Raw genomic sequence first — 20771 nt, forward strand, 5'->3', positions numbered from 1 at the left:
GGGGATATTTATTATAGCAAAAACTAAAAAATATTGCATTTTTTTTCAAAATTGTCGCCTTTTTTTGTTTATAACACAAAAAATAAAAAACGCAGAGACGATCAAATACCACCAAAAGAAAGCTCTATTTGTGGGGAAAAAAGGACATCAATTTTGTTTGAGTGCAAAGTCGCACGACCGCGCAATTGTCAGTTAAAGCGACGCAGTGCCGAATCGCAAAAAGTGCTCTGGTCACGAAGGGGGTAAAATCTTCCGGGGCTGAAGCGGTTAATAAACTTTTGATATCAGGTTGATTAGATTGAGGTATGGTTAAAAAAAGGTGTGTTTTCATAAAGTGGCATATTGTATTAATATCTGACATGTATCTTATATTCTTAAGCTGAATATTTAACTTATAAATTTAATTGTTTATGGATTGCATTTGAGAAAATGTTCAAACCAGGGATCTCATTTTTTTCTTCTAAAATTGTGTAGAATTAGAAGTCCACCTTTCATAACCATGTTACACCCATATTTACTTTTTAGCTTTCCTCTTTTAGAGAACACCCTTTAAATCCCCCTAGACAAAACAAATGTCACAGACATCACACAGTATGGGGAACTTAAATAGACAAAACAGGAAAAGATCGATAGATAAAACAGGAAGTATGGAAATTGGATGAATAATAGTAATAAAATACAACAAATTAATCATAATCTCTAAAACTATATAAGGAAGGAAACTAGTTGAAATCATTACAATTTAAGATTACAAGGAGCAGGAGGAAGTGCTGACTGGTCAACTCATCAGAAAAGTGAGTACCAATCTAATTACATTTACAATTAAAGCGGGCAAATGTTATTTAAAGTAAAAGTAAATTGATATCTATGTATAGTCGAATGCTTTCCCTATCTTAAAAAAGAAATTTGATTGTAAATGCATTGGATTAACAGTGATTGTTCGCAGGTCGTTATCAGTTTCAGGATGTGGCCAAGAAAAGATGGACTTCTCGGGATATGGCTGGTGACAATTCTGTTCCTCATTTCAAAAGGTCTGTGCGAAAAATTTCAGAACATTATGGAATATGGATTTTAATAGCATTAGCATTTATTTATTCATTTCTATTATTCGATTATATTTTACTACCTATAAATATTTTATCAGTTTAGGTATTTATTTTCTCATTTTACTATTATCAAATAATGGTATGAATTTGAATTTTCTCTTTTTTTTTTCTATGGTTTTCATGAACAATGATACATTTATTATATACTGTATGTTGTTTGCCAGAAAAAAAGCAGTTTTTCATTGTTACCCCCTTCGCGTCGACCATACGCAAATATGGGGCCCCACTCGACAGGGCTTTTTTTTTCCTTCAGTGGGGCCGCATATTTGCATATCTCCCTTTTTGTGCTGGGAGCGTGTCATGTGGTGAGCCTTGAGCCCTGTACTAAAGATTGGGACCCGGAACTCGAGATTCCGGGTCACCTGATCGCTATGATATCCTCTGATTGGCTATCACACTGATCAGTCACTGTGAAGATCGCCGCTGTGTGTTTTTTCTCTGTGAATGGAGGAGAGAGATATATTGTATCACTCTCTCTCCTTGCAGAGAAAAAAAAAGTAAATTAAATAATAACAAAAAATAAAATTTACTAGCTCGAGGTTTGATCTACTATAATACCAAAATTGGGAACAATCAGCGCAAACAAAATATAGTAAGACTATTGCAAGCTGAACACTAAGGGTTAACACCAAGCCCATAAAACATATTAAAACACAAATTAAGTGCAGCGCAAATAATATAGGTAAAAGTCCATATATACAGGAACACAATTCTCCTGAAGTAAAAACTTCTACTTGTTATCGAAACGCCACAAAATCTTCTCCACTTAGGTGCATATAAAATGCTTATCAGATAGATCATACAGGCATGGATTCCATAAAACCTGGCTTGGATCCTCTGGTTGTCTTCACTAATTCCCCACAGATGACTCTCCAGTTGGGTCACCACCCTCGCTGACGAAGTCCTGTGGACGTAATGCCGCGTACGGGGGGCGGAGTCTTTGCTCTGACGTCACCTGCTGCCATCTCACAGCTGTTCGGACGTGAACAGTCTGTTTTTACTCTGCTTGTCACTTGCTGCTTTGTAACGTGGATCTTTACTGCTTAGTCAGCGCTACAATAGCGCGCTTTTTTAAAGAGGATCACATCCATTTTTTACAATAAAACGCTTTGAGGCTGTGCTATACGAACGGCTCTTAGGTGCTTTCTTTCCCCCCTTTTTTTTCTGCTATATTGCATTGGAAATCCATTTGCTGAGTGCGCAGTGGAGAGTCATCTGTGGGGAATTAGTGAGACAACCAGAGGATCCAAGCCGTGCGTACCCAGGTTTTATGGAATCCATGCCTGTATGATCTATCTGATAAGCATTTTATATGCACTTAAGTGGAGAAGATTTTGTGGTGTTTCCATAACAAGAAGTTTTTACTTCAGGAGAATTGTGTTCCTGTATATATGGACTTTTACCTATATTATTTGCGCTGCACTTAATTTGTGTTTTAATTTGATCTACTATAAGTCAGTGTCAGGGTTAGTATTTGGGTCAAGGTCAGGGTCACAGGTCAGGGTTAGTTTTTTTTTCGGACAGCATTTTTTTAAAAATTAGTATCAGTATCAGTTATTGTCAGTGTCAGTGTGTTTTAGGGAGGTTAAAAAAGCAGAATACGCACTATTGTTTCTGGGCTGTACTATGGGTACAAACAACAACTAACATACACATATGTGGTATTGCTGTGACTCTCAGGAGCAGCAAAAAAATATAATTTGGGTTGTTTGGTGGAAGGTTATGGTAGTACCAAGAAATATACAGCTACATTTTTTAAAAGTGTTTTTTTTTTTTTTTTTTACTATTTTGTGCCATTTTTCCTTTTGATAATAATGATAATTAAAAAAAAACAGGAAATATTCATTATCATTTACCACCAAATGAAAGCCCAATGTATCCTGAAAAAAAAAACAAGGTAGTTGTGATGATCTGTACGGTTTTACTAACACATGTCAAAGTTGCAAAATTGTGGTTAGGCATTAAGATGTGTTTTACCCTTAGGTGCAAAGGGGTTAAGAAAAAGAGTATCTTATGGTGTTGTAACATGAAGTCACTATTAGATTTGACTTTTTTTTATGTAATAAAGAATTACTCTGGACTCTATCATCAGTAATGGTGTGGTGTCCTTAATGCTATCTAGAGCTTAACCGCTGCAGCCCCGGAAGATTTGGCTGCTGAATGACCGGGCCATTTTTTGCGATTTGGCACTAACAATTGCGCGGTCGTGTGACATTGTACCCAAACAAAATTGAGGTCCTTTTTTCCCACAAATAGAGCTTTCTTTTGGTGGTATTTGATCATCTCTGCGGTTTTTATTTTTTGAACTATAAACAAAAAAAAGACGACAATTTTGAAAAAAAATGCAATATTTTGTACTTTTTGCTATAATAAATATCCCCATTTTTTTTTTTTAAAAAAGCTATTTTTTTCTCACTTTAGGCCGATATGTATTCTTCTACATATTTTTGGTAATAAAAATCGCAATAAGCGTATATTGATTAGTTTGCGCAAAAGTTATAGTGTCTACAAAATAGGGGGTAGATTTATAGCATTTTTATTATTATTTTTTTATCTTACTAGTAATGGCGGTGATCTGCGATTTTTATCATGACTGCGACATTATGGCGGACACATCAGACAATTTTGACACATTTTTGGGACCATTGGCATTTTTACAGCGATCAGTGCTATAAAAATGCATTGGTTACTGTAATAATGTCACTGGCAGTGAAGGGGTTAACACTAGGGGGCGATCAAGGGGTTAATTGTGTTCCCTAGTGTGTGATCTAACTGAAGGGGGGATGGGACTTGCTAGGGGAAGAGTTAGATCAGTGTTCATACTTTGTATGAACACACGATTTGTCTCTTCTCCCCTCAGAGAACTGGGATCTCTGTGTTTACACACAGAGATCCCGGTTCCTGCCATGTCACAAGCGATCGTGGGAGCCCGGCGGTCATCGTGACCGCCAGGCACTTGCACCAACTCCGGGGGCGAGCAGCAGGTGCGTGCCCCTAGTGGCCACATAAAGAAGCGACGTAACATGACGGTGATTCGCGCAGCCGAGCCATGTTGCCACAGTGCAACTGCGGCGGATGGTTGGCAAGCGGTTAATAGATAGCACTGGTGTATTTATCAAAGTTGGGTTAGTACACCTTACTTTTGAAGTAGTATGTAGCAGTCTGATAGTTCAGGACCAGGGTGGAGGAAGTCTTGACAAATCTGTTAAATTGGGGATTTGGGTTGGTGGATGCCAAGATTTGATTTTCTGTATAGGTACTACTGGAACCTTATTTAATTTAATTTAATTTAGAAGTCCATTCCATAGGTGGTTCTTTGTTAGGGGTGGGATTGTAGGGTGTGATTGTTGGGCGAAAATGTTGGGTGGGATTGTGGGGTGACATTGGGGGCTGTGGTGGTAGGATGGAATTGTAGGATGGGATTGTAGAGTGGGATGGTAGGGTGGGAATCCCTTCACTATACAATATCCTATACACTATAAGCATGTACTGCACTCCCTTATAGTGATGAGTCTCAGTTCAGTTCACCAACATTTCATCATAATTTCCTTTTTTTAATCATTTTTGTAAAATGTATTGCATTTAAGCAAAAAAAAACGCAAAATACAAGGCTCTTCTCCATGACCCATCTTCCCCAAAGCCTCACTCCCTCCCACCCTCAGGAAAAGCCATGAATAATAAAACATTTTCCTAGTACATCCCTAAAATGTATACAAAAAGTACCCTTAAAGTGTTTGTTACCCTAAAAAAAAAAAATGTATCCTGTTATACAGTACAGTGCTTGAGCTGTGTAATTTGGCCCTGTATCACCAGAAATACCTGGCTGATCCTGCCTGGTTCTGTCATTCCCCCCATGTAAACTGACCATGACTACTAAACCCTGACACTGTGGTCAGTTTACGTGCCTCTGTCATCCGCTGCTCTCCTCTGTCCTCTCCCCCCTCCCTGCCTGTCAGCTCTGTCCACTCCATAATCCTCCCCTCCTGCTGCTCTCATGATACAATAGCTTTTCAACAATCCCCTCTGCTATGTTACATGTCCCCAGTGCATTTAATTAAAAAAAAAAAAGCAATTGGCGCTCTTGTGACCGGTCGCCTCTTTCCTTCTCTCCTCTCCTCCTCCTGGCTGACGTCAGTGGGGGTTTCTCAGCCCTGCTCTCTTTGCTGTCAGCTTGAGAGAGGAGAGAGGCGACTGGTCAGGTGAGTGCCGATCGGCGCTCTAAAAAGAGGTACACAGCGCCATTTAAAAAAAAAAAAACCACATACACTGGGGACATTATTTAACATAGTAGAGGGGATTGTTGAAAGGTTATTGCGTGGCTTAACAACCACTTTAAATCTGTGCTCAGTTTTTTTTAAATCAAACATGAAAAGCTGTCTGCACTATATTTTGATACCAAATAAGCTAGAAGATAAAGCAGAAGTGCTGCAGTAATCGTATACACAAATACAAAATTAAAATGATTAAAGTAAAAAGATGAATCCAAAAATACAAAGTGAACATACAAACAAAATGCCTATCAAAAATCAAGTGCAAACAAGACATAAACAATTGCACCACAAACTTCTATCAGTGGCAATCTCAAACAGTGAACTAAAATCCAAAATGCAACAGTCCCAATGTGAGAATCTGTATCCAGAAGAGCATCAGGCAGATATTGAGGAAAAGATGATCCGCACTCCGGTGATTGCTCTTATAAAATGAGAACAGTTGACGTGTTTCAGCCTATAAGGCCTTAGTCATAATGACTAAGGCCTTATAGGCTGAAACGCGTCAACTGTTCTCATTTGCTTTTGGTCACTGTGGCTTGTTAATAAATACAACATTTTTTAAGAGCAATCACCGGAGTGCAGATCATCTTTTCCTCATTTCTCTACTCAGCCAGCAACTGTGGATCGAGCACCCGGGAGCTCCGATTTCTATGTGGTGTATGGGTAGCAGCACTGACTTTTTTGTTTATAATCAGGCAGATATTCCCTTTGAATAGATCAACAAACTGCTTGCCACAAGTGGCATCTAGTTTTCAAATAACAAACTGGCCCACCAGAATAAACAGAGCAATTCCTCAAACTTTATTACAGGTACTTGCTGTATATAGTGCTGACAATTTATGCGGGGCTTTACATATATATTATACATTCACATCAGCCCCTGCCCTCAAGGAGCGTACGATCTAAGGTCTACATGTATACATATACTAGGGTCAATTAAGTCAGGAACCAATTACCCTACCAGCATTATTATATAATTTTTATTATTGGGTATTAATATCAATGGGAATTCACTCTGGTGGCAAGACATTGTAAACCCTCTTAAAATTTTGATAAGCACTTTATTTGTATGTTCTTTGTATTTTTTGGATTCATTCACATTTAATTTGAAAATCTATCTGTGTATAAGATTAGCACAGCACTTCTGGTTTATACCTAAAATTTAGGCAAATTGAGGCTGGTCACATGGCAGAATGGGTCCTTTTTCTGTGTTTCTTTCCTCCATCAGTGGGCAGTCCTCAATACTGTAGAGAATGACACGAATATGTTGTATTGTGAGCCCACACCTGCATAATGACAAAGAGAGAGAAGAACAAAAACGAGGAAGTTTAGCAATCCTTTAGACCTGTGGTCTTTAACCTTTTTGGCACCGGAGATAGGCGTTGTTGAAGAAAATTGTGCTCATGGGGGTCTCGCGGGCAATTTTGCCACGTCGCCTGCCACCAGATGCAGCTTGTCACTAGCCAGTAGTCACGTTGCCTGCCACCAGATGTGGATTGTCACCTGCCACCGTTGCCTGCCACCAGGTGTGAATTGTCATGTTATGTTATATTATTGAGAATGTAACAGGATGTGGTGGAACATAAAGGTAGCTGGGAACAGCCAAAACTCCCAGATGGACAAGAACATTGAGAAATATGGCTGAGAAGTTTCACTGTTTGAATATTCTTGACATATTTGAATCCAGGAATATTTGAGCAGACTAGCCCTATCATAAAGAATATCAATTTCTATAAATTTTCAAAATGTTCTTTCATTACAGAGACTGTGATAGCCACTAAGTACTCCATTCAAGTTAACCAAGCCGTAAAAATCCCACAGACTTTGTGTGCCATTGTGCCTTGTAAATTCACGGCGGACAGTAGAGAGGAATTCCTTAATTCAACAGGTTATTGGAAGCAAGGGTTAGATATAGTGGCTTCTACTGACATGTCAGCAGGAACAAAGCAAAACTTTCATGCAATCGGAGACCCTAACAATGGTGACTGCACCCTGAAAATCACAAACGCCAAGAAGGAAGATGAGGGCACTTACTTCTTCAGATTTGAGGAGAGCAAAGACAGTATAAATAAATATAATTATTTAGATACAGAAGTAACGCTACAGGTAACAGGTAAGTGCAACTAAATCCAACTAAACAAAAGGGTAACTAAATCCAATAACAAAAATATAATATCTTGCAGCATACAAGTCGTTAGATGAATTGCCTATATTGTTTTTTTCAGCATATGAAAATTTGCATCAAGTACAGAAAATACCTGTTGATCTGGCCTAAAACCTCCTTGTTACTTCCTGTGAACTGAAAGAAAACAATAGAGAACAATATTATCTTGTTCTGTAATCTCCCACCCCCATGTAATGGAGATGCACCAAGGCAGCTAAAACTGTATGACAGCCATAGCTGCTTCTATGAATATAGAACAATGAGTGATCATTGACATCCCAGAACAGGAGTTGTGTTATTGGCAGAATTACCAAATGAATTACAGAAAAGAAGCCAGGACGAAAAGAAAAGGAATGCAGCCACTACCTCTAAGTATTGCTAAGCTGCAATATGTTAAATTTGTTTTTGGGTTTAGATACTCAATGAAAATGTTACGTAATGCTGTCTACATGTAGGCAGGTGCCTACTAAGTGTGTTGTTAGTAAGTGAGAGTTAGCTGCCCAGATTAGGTAAGGGTTAAGCTTTGAGTAAGTCGGTTTCCTGGACTTTTTGGGCTCTGCCCTCCACACTTGTTTATATATAAATAGGGAGAAGGTCCGGATCACTAGAAAAGATGAAGCCCAGAGCATCCTCCGTCTTTCTTCTTCCACTAATTAACTCCACCAGTCTTGGACTTGCACAGGTATGCCTGGGCAGCCACAGTGTAGTTAGAAGAACCGAGTATGCATTTTGATCTGTAAATGTTGCAGAAGCATTCAGCAAAAATTCACAAACTGTTCAAAGGGTCTAGGGTCTGAAGTTACCCTAAAGGGGTGAATTGTAGAACATGGCATATCAGAAAAAAACAGGGCCTCAAAAGCATTCAAGGGGTACAAGAAAAAGGTCCCTTTGAAGGGTTAACTCAGCAGAAGAGTCAAAGTAGGAGAGTAGTTGCCACGGGTAATCTTAAATTGGTGAGAGTGTATAGCAACCGGTCAATAAGAGTGGTACCTGGCATAAGAGACATGTCCACCGGTAGCGAGGGGGTTATATTCTGCCTCCTTCCTTAGCAGATGGTTCCCACACAAGCAATCAGGACCGAACCTGGTATGGGAGAGATGAAGGAGTTAAAGTGGTCCTAAAGGCAGAAGTTTTTTTACCTAATTGCATCCTATGTATTAAGGTAACCCCCCTCCTCCTTAACCTGAGCCTCATCTTGTTTCAGCGATGTCCATGAGAGCAGCAGCTCTCCCGGGTCTCTCGCTCTCCTCATTGGCTCACACAGTAGCAATTTCAATTACAGCCAGTGAGCCAATGAGGAGAGAGCAGTGTGTGTGTGAATGGGCAAGAGCGTGGCATGGGAGCGAGCATGCTCGAGTGTCCCCATAGCAAGAGGCCTTCAGGTCTGGTATGGATATTAAGGGGAACCCCACGCCAAAATTTAAAAAAAAATGGCGTGGGGTACCCCCAAAAATCCATACCAGACCCTTATCTGAGCACGCAACCTGGCAGGCTGCAGGAAAAGAGGGGGGACGAGAGAGCGCCCCCCCCCCTCCTGAACCATACCAGGCCACATGCCCTCAACATGGGGAGGGTGCTTTGGGGTAGCCCCCCAAAGCACCTTGTCTCCATGTTGATGGGGAGAAGGGCCTCATCCCCACAACCCTTGACCGTTGGTTGTGGGGGTCTGTGGGCGGGGGTCTTATCGGAATCTGGAAGCCCCCTTTAACAAGGGGACCCCCAGATCCCGGCTCCCTTGTGTGAATTGGTAATGGGGTACACATGTACCCTTACCATTTCACAAAAAAAGTGTCAAAAATGTTAGACAATAGCCGTTTTTTGACAATTCCTTTATTAATGTCTTCTTCTTTCCCCGCTTCTTCTTCCATCTTCTGTTCTTCCTTCGGTGTTCTTCTTCTTCCTCCAAGGTGCTTTGGGGGGCTACCCCAAAGCACCCTCCCCATGTTGAAAATATGTGGCCTGGTATGCTTCAGGAGGGGGGGTGTTCTCTTGTCCCCCCCTCTTTTCCTGCGGCCTGCCAGGTTGCATGCTCAGATAAGGGTCTGGTATGGATTTTTGGGGGGACCCCACGCCATTTTCTTTTTACATTTTGGCGGGGTTCCCCGTGAAATCTATACCAGACCTGCAGGGTCTGGTATGGATTTTGAAGGGGACCCCCACTCCATTTTTAAAAAAAAAATTTGGTGCGGGGTTCCCCTTAATATCCATACCAGACCTGAAGGGCCTGGTATGGAATTTGGGGGGACCCCCACACATTTTTTTTTTTTTTTTTTAATTTTGGTTCAGGGTTCCCCTGTGGGGGAATACCATGCCATTTTTTTCAATGACTTTTATGTGTATTGCCGGGACCGACAATTTATTATAGTCACGAGTAGTTTTAAATGACTTTTTTTCCTTTATAAATTTCATTTTGCTCTCAGACTATTCTAAACCCAGGAAACGCCACTTTACAAGCATACTATAGACACCCCCCAGGTACGAAATTTAAAGGAATATTTCACTTTTATTGTTTCACTTTAAGCATTATTAAAATCACTGCTCCCGAAAAAACGGACGTTTTTAAAACTTATTTTTGCATTGATACATGTCCCCAGGGGCAGCACTTTTGATATCTCTTATAGACTTTTAAAGGGTGTTCCGCGGTTTTCGGATTTGCCACGAACACCCCAAATTGTTCGTTATTCAGTGAACAGTCGAATAGCCAATTTTCGAGTCAAACTCATGTTTGACCCGAACATAAAGCCCATCCCTAATCCTAAATGCAAAATATACTGAGGAAGGTGTGTTGTGACTTGGGACAGAACACTTCACTGCACATGGTGTATATGGCTCCCCTCTAAGCCAGGGTTCTGCCCTAATGGTGACTTTCACATGAATGCGGCCTTGCCTTACCCCTGGTATTGATGAGCGTGTATACGAGAAGAGAGAAGTACCCAGGAACAATGGGGGAATGGAAAGGGATCACCGCTCCAGGTGGAAATATGGATATAGAACTCTCCTCGGAACTGGAACACCAGGTGCCGACTAAGCATATAGCATGAGCAAGCTATGATTAAGCACTGTTAAGTGTGAAACGCGTCAGCTCGTTTGTCCCATTTTTTGCCATGGCTTGTATTTGTTGGACTTTTTACTAATAAAGGCTATATTCCAGAGTGCGGCTGTCCAGAACTTTCTTTTTGCCTCAAGAGAGAAGTACCCCCATGGGTGCTGGGTGAGTAGGCCACACCCACATACATTTTAAAGTTGTGAACAGACAATGAAAGTAAATCTCCCAACTGAGATATGTGATCTGGTGACAGCTGTCGTAAATGGTGATTTTATCAAAATTTTATTTACTATAACATCATGATGTGTACCTGAGCAGAAAGTTAGGGGAAGTCTCCTGAATAGAACTTTTGTTCCTGCCAGTGCAGGGTGAGGCTGAGAGCACCATGGTCACATCAATGGTCACAGAGGTCAGACTTCTTACAGTCATTATTGTGAATGGCTCATGTTTCCACCAAATATGTGGTGGCAATAATTTGTGTATTGGTCAGGATTCACCAAGCCCCAATAATGACCACTCTGTCTGCTGCCACTTTGGTTTCTAGTCCGGAGAGCTGGAAAATGTCTGTGTAGCGTGAGGCTGAGAGTGGCAATGGGCACCAAATCAAATAGAGGGGTCAGTCTACCTTCCGAGGACACAGACAGCAATAAAAGAGTGATAGATGATCTAACCCTTCCTCACAAAATGCTTTGCCTTTATTTATATTTTCTCAATGTTGTATGAGAATGTTATAACATTTTTCTACTCACCTTTCTCCTTCAGACATTACAGAAGTAGATGGCTATTCTATTCAGGTGGATCAGACTGTCACCGTTCAGAAGGGTCTTTGTGTCACTATTCCTTGTACATTTACCGCTGATCACATTAAATCCTTTAACAGCTCTAGAGGTCACTGGAAGACGATATGCCAAGAATTTGTAGCCTCCAGTAACAAGTCAATTGTTGGCACAAAGCCAAATTTTCAGTTGATGGGAAATCCAGATAATGGAGATTGCACACTAATGATAACTGATGCCAAAGAGCAAGATTCTGGAAAGTATTTCTTCAGATTTGAAGATGGGCAAGATCACAACCGGAAGTACAGCTATGTATTCAAAATGATAACAATACAGGTCACAGGTAAGTTTGTTGTCCACAAATGCCAACAGTTCCTTTTAAAGGTCTACTCATTAAAGTGTTCCTGCAGTGGCGCACCTAGCATACTAGCACCTGGGGCTGACTATTTTATTTGCAACCACTTCCACTCAAAAAATCATCAGAAGGGTGTGGTCAAATTGCACCAACTGTGGGAGGGGGTTAAAGGGGCATATGCTTTATTGACTGTGCTACAAGCGACACATACAAACCTCAGCACGCTCATTTTAATTGAAGGCTAGAAATGAGAGCACAGTTCGAACATCACTAGGCAGGATGTCTGCTCACTGAGTGCCCCACAATGGACTCCCCAGGCACTATATTTAAAGGATTTTTTTCATTTTTATTGTTTCACTTTAAGCATCATTAAGATCACTGCTCCTGTAAAAATTATCTTTTTAAAAAAAAATGCTTGCATTGATACATGTCCCCTAGGGCAGTACCCAGGCCCCCAAACCTTTTTATGGCCAATAACTTGCATATAAGCCTTCAAAATGGGCACATTTGAGTTTTCAAGTTGGGGTCCCATAGACTTTTATAAGGTTTGTGGTTCAGGTCTGAACTTTTGTGATGTTCGAGTGTTCTGGAGCAAACCGAACTGGGGAGTGTTTGGCCCAACTCTATTGAAGACACCGATAAGAAAAACACATCAGTTTTGACTTAATATTAAATCTTTACAATGTCTTCAAAATGTTTATTATATTTTGCCCTTAAAACTAATTTTTAATATTTTTTGGGGTGGGGCTTCTTGTAGATTTGATTGAAAAACCTGTAATCTCAGATCCTGGAATACTGACTGAAGGTAAAAAGGTGACACTAACATGTACTGCACCGAGAGGCTGCCCCAATGCAATAATTACATGGCAGAATCAGACGGAAATATGGACTAATTCCACAGTCCTGACATTTGTACCGACTCGGAGTCACCATCAAACTTCATTGACTTGTCAGATGACCTTCTCATCATTGAAGAATTATACCCAAAATGAAATAACATTATATGTTCAGTGTGAGTATAAAATATAAATTTGTGGTTGGGAAATATTAAAAAAAAAAAAAAACACCTCAGCAGTTAAAATGTTTAACCACTTACAGACTGAAAGATTTTGCCCCTTAATGACCAGGCCATTTTTTTCTGCGATACGGCACTGCGTCGCTTTATCTGACAACTGTGCGGTCGTGTGACTCTGTACCCAAACACAATTGAGGTCCTTTTTTTCCCACAAATAGAGGTTTCTTTTGGTGGTATTTGACCACCTCTGCGTTTTTCTTTTTAGCACTATAAACAAGAAAAGAGTGACAATTTTGAAAAAATAATTTGAAGTCACGTGAGCAGTGACGCAACGCGTCAGGAAGGAGTCAGGTGTTGTCACCTCCGGGTCGCGACCGAGACCGGAAGTACTCTTGCCCTGTGCTGTTTATCCAGTTTTTTAAATGTAAGTTACTACGTTGTGTTTTAATTAAACTGTGTTGGATTACTACACGATGGGGTTATTCCTTCATATTGCATGCCCCCACCTTACTTGCCAAGCCTGAAGCTTTCCATCAGAGACCCGCCAGTACTGGGACGATTTAAGGAGATTGATCGATTTATTGGATCACATCTGCTTCCAGACTGCAGGCTTGACTTGACCCGTAGGGGTCTTTAATAGAGGTGAGAGGCTGGGGGAATCGTGTGGCGCACCACGGATTGTCGGTGATTGGAGGAATTTGAAACCGATCATTCTCTGCACATGCACTTTTGTTTTTATACATGAACTGTTATATGAAGATTGCACTTGTTGGACTATGCACCTTTATTTATTGAATTAGCGTTTTTCTTGCACTTTTTTGCATTATATGCGACTTTAGTCACTTTATGCGATTTTTTTTTTTTTCACTTTTATGCACTTTGAGGTTTATTTGATTTATTGAATGTTATTTCTACACGTTATTATCCTGTTAGCCACTTGATATCATTAGCTACACAATTTAGTCACATTATTTTTGTGATATTTGATATATTTTACATTTTTAGTTAGCGCCACATATTTCTTTTATCTTATTAAAAAAAAAAATGTTTTTAACTTTTAGCTATAATAAATATCCCCCAAAAAAGTAAAAAAACTAATTTCTTCATCAGTTTAGGCCAATATGTATTCTTCTACATATTTTTGGTAAAAAAAAAAAATCTCTAAGCGTATATTGATTGGTTTGCACAAAAGTTATAGCGTCTACAAAATAGGGGATAGACTTATGGCATTTTTATTATTTTTTTGTTTTTTACTAGTAATGGCACTGGCAGGGAAGCGGTTAACACTAGGGGGTGATCAAAAGGTTAAATGTGTTCCCTAGGGAGGTGTTTCTAACTGTGGGTGGATGGGACTGACTGGAGGAGGAGAGAGATTGCTGTTCCTAATCACTAGGAACAGCAGATCTCCCTCTCCTCCCCTGTCAGAATGGGGATCCGTATGTTTACATTGACAGACCCCCATTCTGGCTCTTTCCCGCGATCGCAGGTGGCCGGCGGACATCCTGGCCATGCGCATCAGGTCCTACGCCGTGCAGCACGCGTGCCTGCCATGGCTTTTAAAAGAGCCGATGTACAGTTGTGGCTATTCGTGGGAGCGAATCAACCTGCCGCTGTTTAATGACGGCAGCTGGTCGGCAAGTGGTTAAAGCCAAGCCTTTTTCTTGTTTGAGTTATAGTAGAAGAGGGTTAAAATCCCTGTCAAGTTATTTTTTTCCTATGGCTCCAATGAAGGCATCAGGCCAAAGAACTAAGAGTCCACAAATTGTGGAATACTGATGTAAATTCATACAAGAAGAAGACATAAAACAGACATCTTCTATGTTAATTAAATCATATTTAAATGCATTGATTTACATTTGAAACAAAATGTGACCAAAATTATAATAATCAGTAAAAAATATAAAAAAACTATTATATCATCATTTATTTGATTGTTGATAAAACTTAAAGAAAACAAGTTGCATTATGACCTTTTAATGTGATCTGTTTTCTTCACGATTTAATAATAATCAAATCCATTACAGTATTGTGTTATATTTATATATATATATATATATATATATATATATATATATATATATATATATATATATATATATATATATTATATATATATATATATATATATATTATTATTTTTTTTGGTTGATTTGGTATTATTTTTTTTCTGGTTTCATTGACATGAAAAAGGGGAAGATCTTTTAGCCACAAAATGCTTTGGTTGTTAGATGTCTTTTTGTATGAATGTACATCGGTATTAAAAGATTTTTGGACTCTTGACTTGTTGGTTTCGACTCAGATTTTCTTTAGCAAAACTCTGGGTCCCCTAGCTGAGATATACCTGAGGGATACCTTGTCTGTGCTGAGAGAATCCTCACCAAAGCCATTGTGCTCTGTTTAAATGTAAGTGACCTTCTTCAACCACAAGGTATTGATGAGGCAAATCCAGTACCTCAGTCATACGTGTTCCAGGTGTTTATTTTTTGTTTGTAAAACACGAAGGTTTTCCTTCACTTCCTGTGAGAAAAATGAACCACCCCAAAAGTGAGGAAAATCACTAGACAATTATCACTGGAACAAGTGTCCCTATTGAAAGATGTGTCCTCGATTTCTGTTCTGGTGAGAACTAAAAACGTTGGATCTTCCCTCAATGTCAATCCTGTGGTCTGGACGCTAGTCCATAGATAGATAAGGTGACACCATCATTTGGCTGGTAAGGGCAGTATAACTCCTTTAAAATATACATTTTATGTAGGCAACTGAGCCGCCTTGCTGCCCCATTCTTCTGGTATGTTAGATCAGTGATTAAAGTGATTATATAACTATTATAAACTCCAAAGCCAAAGGTGCTATGTCCTATGTCCATGTTGCCTATTTCCACTCTCTTCAAGGGCTATGCTGCCTGAAACATCTTCCAATAAACTTTCATGTGTGTCAAATGCCCAATGCCCTTTAGTTCCTTCCACCAGCACCAATAATTACATTTTTGTCCTACAGTTACATGGGGCCAGAGAAAAGAACTTTAGCATGTACCAGGTATCCAACGCTGCTAAAAGATTTTCAGCTATGTGGGAGCTGTCAGTATTAATCATTTTCTTTGCAAGCATGCTTTTGGTTTTGGGTTTTAAAATAGTGACACATTCACTTTAAATTGTGCTATGATAGCCAGATAATAATTATGTTACGCAACACTGATCATCCAATTGAATTGTGAGTGTTTTGTTACAATGTATATTGGTTTACTTTTATTCCTGTTTATATTTCAGATCCACCTGCCATCGTTATTACCACTGAGATGCCAGGTATTGTTGTACATTTCATATATTTTATCACTTTCAATAATGTTGTAATAAAGAACAGTTGTCTCCAAAATTTGGAAGGCTAAACCATTGATAGGTCGAAACTTGTGAGTCTGAGATGTGTTCCATGGACTGAAGAGGATAAAAAAAATCTAGTGCAAACTTAAAGTAATTGTAAAGTCTTGTTTTTAAAAAAATAACAAATATATTATACTCACCTTCTCTGTACAGTGGATTTGCACAGGTCAGCCCAGATCCTCCTCTTCTCGGGTCCCTCTTAGGTAATCTGGGCCCCTCCCTCCTGTCGAGTGACCCTACAGCAAGCAGCTTGCTATGGGGGCACCCGAGCCGAGCCACAGCACCCTGTGTCCATTCAGACAAGGAGCTTTGGCCTGGCCCCGCCCCCTTTCTCCCTGATTGACTGACTTTTATTGACAGCAGCAGGAGCCAATGGTGCCTACTGCTGTCTCAGCTAATGAGGAGGGGAGTCCCGGGCAGCCAAGACACTTCTACAATATCACTGGATTGAAATGGGCTCAGGTAATTATAAGGGGGCTGAGGGGGGCTGCTGCACATAGAAAGCTTTTAAAAAAACCTTCTGCCTTTACAAATACTTTAACCATGAATGCCATTATTCATCATGCACTGATGAGTTACAAAAAACTATACTGTAGAGTGTATATATTGTGACAGTGCTATGTCCTTCCATTGTGTGATTATATGAAAAAGACCCAAACATTCACATTAAGGTAGAGCGTTCTTTTTGAATGGAGAAGACTGGCACTGTTCTCTGGGTTTTATCCTGGATCAGGGGCTGGAACTTAAAGTTTTAAAGGATCTTGGGTGGGATGAGGCCTTCAATCCTATGTCCAGGTCTTACTGAAGACCTGCAGGTTGTGTGAGTGTGCAGGCGTGTATACTCGTTATAAGCAAGGCTTGGGTAAAGCTCAGTTCTCCAGAAGAAAGGCGTGCTCCAGTTTGAAGACAGGTGTGTAATCCTGTCTGGAGTTCAAGGTGCTCTCTCCAAGAGACTACACTCCATGTGAGAGAGATTCTATGTTCATGGGACTGAAAAAGTTGAGGCAGCTACGTGAGTCTGGGAGACCAAGAGAGGGTCTGGAAGACTGCGAAGGCTGGGACAGCTAGGCGAGTTCATGGAACTTAGGGAATCGTCTGGAAGACTGCGAAGGCTGGGACAGCTAGGCGAGTTCATGGGACTTAGGGAATCGTCTGGAAGTCTGCGAAGGCTGGGACATCTAGGCGAGTTCATGGGACTTAGGGGATCTAAATCTCAGAGGAGTGGGAGAGCTTGTGGTGAAAGGAGAATCCTATCAAAGCTGAGTGAGCAAGGAGAGCCGAAGAGCTGGGTGATACAGTCAGAGGAACTGGTAAGAAAAGCAGCGGTGTTGCTAAAGAGGGGGCCAGGTGGCTCCGTTTTTTTCTGTTCTAATTTTGATGTTGAAATTCCACTGCGTGAGTAACTGTGTTTATGGTGCTTTAATTTTATAATTTAAATTAACTTTAATAAAAGTGGGCCAGCAAGCCCCTAAAGTGATACTAAAGTCTTGTTTCTTTTTCTTTAAAAATAACAAACACATTATACTTGCCTGCTCTGTGAAATGGTTTTGCATAGAGCAGCCTGGATCCTCCTCTTCTCGGGTCCCTCGTCTGCGCTCCTGACCCCTCCCTTCTGTCGAGTGCCCCCACAGCATGCAGCTTGCTATGGGGGCGCCCGAGCCGAGCTGCAGCTCTGAGTATCCATTCAGACATGGAGCCATGGTTTGATCCTGCCCCCTCTCTCTCCTGATTGGCTTACAGGCTTTGATTGACTGAACTCAGACAATAAGGAGGGAGAGTGCGGGATGGCCGAGGCACTCGTGCGCATTGCTGGATAGAAATGGGGCTAAGGTAAGTATTAGGAGGGCTGAGGGGGGCTGCTACAAACAGAAGATTTTGCATAGAATGCATTAAGATAAAAAACTTCTGCCTTTACAACCACTTTAACTACAGTTCCTAACTGACTGCCCATGAAGCCAGCATGTCAAGTTCTCATTTCTTTTTCATGTTTCCCAGTTTCTCCTTATCTATCTACAGAGCTCAGTGGCACAAGCTGTCAGTTACACATGTGAATGAGTCAGAGAAGAGACCCCTGAGGTCAACATTTTATTTTCTTGTCAGGAAAATTCATTTAAAAAGACTGTCAGTTTGCCCATTCAGGGTCAAGTGATGCTGCCCTTCAAAAAGTCCCCAACCCACTGTTACTACCCTCTCCAGTGATTCCCCTCACATCTTCATCTGGCTTAGCTGGCACAAAATACCCAGTACTTCCATGTATGGGGGAGCTTGTGAACTGCTCTAATTTGCTCAGGTCTAGCATCCAATCAGTAGCCCTGAGCACTGTCACATGACAAAGGCAGTTATGTCACCGTTTCCTCTAGGCTTTGATACTAGCACAGTCTAGCTTGGTTGTGGCTGCGATGGATAAAGGAGTGTTGGGTTATTACTGGAGAGGTAAGTATCAGTAGAATGGGGGAGGGGGTTACAGACATGACCCCTCTTTAATAATATTTTTTTTATCCATTTTACAGAACTACAAAACCCCACCAGCACCAATCTTACCACAAATCAAGAAGTGACAGTTCAAGAAGGAAGCTCGTTGGCTCTGAGATGTTCAGTGGACAGTAACCCAGGAGCTCAGGTGACCTGGATCAAGGGAGAGAATGACATACTCAGCAAAGGCAATGGGAGTGAGCTTATGCTCTATTTGAGCGATATAACAGCCAGCAAGGCAGATAAATATCACTGCTTGGCTCACAATAGTCTTGGGGCCATTAATCAAACCACCAATATCGTTGTGCAATGTAAGTAAATGTGTTTTTGTTGAATTTGGAGTCTGGCAAAGAACACCCTCCTCCCACAAACACAAAAAAACCCTTAATATTGTCCCAATGGTAAAAAAAAAACTGCACCAAATGCCCCAAACACTCACCTAAATTTATGGTCATGTGACACACCCAGGTCCTGAATCTTCTTTTTCTTTTTACTGAATAGTGGGAATGTCTCCCACTAGATGCCCTGTCTGTTATTCTTTCTGTAAAACAATGTAAAATAATTAGAAGACCTTTTGGCACAGGAGCAGGTCCAAGATAGTTGAAAGGACCTTACATAATGCACAGAAGCCTTTTAAATCTTACTGCACCATAAAAGACCACCAAAAACATCCTAAAGCGTATGTAAAGCCTACATTTTTTTCAATTTTTTTTAGATTGCGTAGTAAATGGTTAGAACTAAAGATAAAGTGAGTTATTCCAAACAGAACCTTTGGAAGCTGTTACTTGATTGCACCCCAATTGGTCCAATCAGCTGCGGCTGGCGCATTCCCTGCCCTGCGGGTACACATGCATAAAGAGACTTATGACCTAATGGCTATCCTGGCTCATTCCTGATTAAAGCCCTTCTCAACTTTTTTGCTGCCTGCTCGTCTCAGTAAATGCCATAGCACAAGGTCTGGCTCTAGGTAAACATTCAACAAGTGCCTATTAGAAGTACAAGCAGCTTTTTCAAAGTTGGTCAGTCTATCTCAACAGATAAGCAATAGACATGTGCACTCTGAAATATTTTGTTTTGGAATTTCGTTTTCATCCGAAAAATACATTTATTTAGTTACTCACAAAATTAGTTTTTATTTATTTTGTTTCGTTAAAAAATGCATTTGTCCGAAAATACAAAATAATTAAGGTCGAATCTGTCATTGAAGGCTTATGGTGTCTGTCGAATGTTCTAAGAAGATTCGACGGAGCAGCTAAACTGTACGACGCCGCAATCGTACATTTCCGGTCAAATGTTTCACCTACAAGCTATAGTAGAATTCTAATGTTGTATGACACTAGTAATAATTATATTTATTAATTATTATTACTAGTCAACCAACATTAGAACTCTCCTATAGCCTATGGGCAGAGCATCTGACCATAAATGTCCGCTCGCGGCGACTGCTTTGTCAAATCTTCATGTCGAATCTTTTCTCTCTATGCCGAATAATCTTGGACTAATAGAGTTAGGTTAGGCACATTCAACCTTTTTTTGCTATTGTCTCTATAATGTCGAATCTTTTCTCTCTATGTAGAATAATCTTGGACTAATAGAGCTAAGGTTAGGCACATTCGACCACAGGTTCGATGGACACAGATCGCTATTGTCAGCGTCATGTCGAGTCTCCTATCTATATGGAAATGTCGCAATGAAAACGAAAATAAAGCATTTGTTTATGTCGTATCTTTCGGTTTTCAGATTATGCACGTTAATTATCGTTTATTAAAACGATAACCAAAATACCCGAAATTCGGACGAAAATGCATTCGGACGAAAACGAATGCACATGTCTAATAAGCAATATCTAGGGACTTTTGTGTTGATAGTTAACCACAAAGGTATGGGTATTGGTTAGCATAGACTGACCCACATTGAAACAGCTGCTTGTGATTCTGATTGGCATTTGCTGAGCATTTACTAAACGGTAAAATCAAAAATGAAAACAGAGGTCCTTATGAACAGCTACTTTTGACGGATTTGAGTTTTAGAAATGAACCAGCATCATCACTTATAAACATTATAGGTGTAATCTTCCCAGTCAAATTATAAAAATTATTAGGATGCATATCCAGCATCCTCCCTTTACCCCCTTCACAACCACAAAATATTAATGCTAGATTTTATTATAGACTGACAAATCCTCAAAA

At 40.3% G+C, this 20771-nt stretch overlaps 1 protein-coding gene across 2 annotated transcripts in view; it reads left to right on the forward strand.

Annotated features, from left to right (window-relative positions):
- The first annotated feature begins 614 nt into the window (after positions 1-614).
- LOC141110493 (sialic acid-binding Ig-like lectin 12) overlaps positions 615-20771 on the forward strand; it is a 35484-nt gene continuing 15327 nt past the window's right edge. For both annotated transcript variants that reach the window (XM_073601864.1, XM_073601865.1), the window contains exons 1-7: positions 615-794; positions 947-1031; positions 7140-7490; positions 11350-11706; positions 12476-12730; positions 16000-16035; positions 18621-18893. In XM_073601864.1, coding sequence (XP_073457965.1) covers positions 965-1031; positions 7140-7490; positions 11350-11706; positions 12476-12730; positions 16000-16035; positions 18621-18893 — 1339 coding nt within the window. In that variant the 5' untranslated portion in view covers positions 615-794; positions 947-964. The remainder of the gene's footprint in view (positions 795-946; positions 1032-7139; positions 7491-11349; positions 11707-12475; positions 12731-15999; positions 16036-18620; positions 18894-20771) is intronic.

This window comes from Aquarana catesbeiana, linkage group LG10 (genome assembly GCF_042186555.1).
Source record: "Aquarana catesbeiana isolate 2022-GZ linkage group LG10, ASM4218655v1, whole genome shotgun sequence".
NCBI classification, from domain to species: domain Eukaryota; kingdom Metazoa; phylum Chordata; class Amphibia; order Anura; family Ranidae; genus Aquarana; species Aquarana catesbeiana.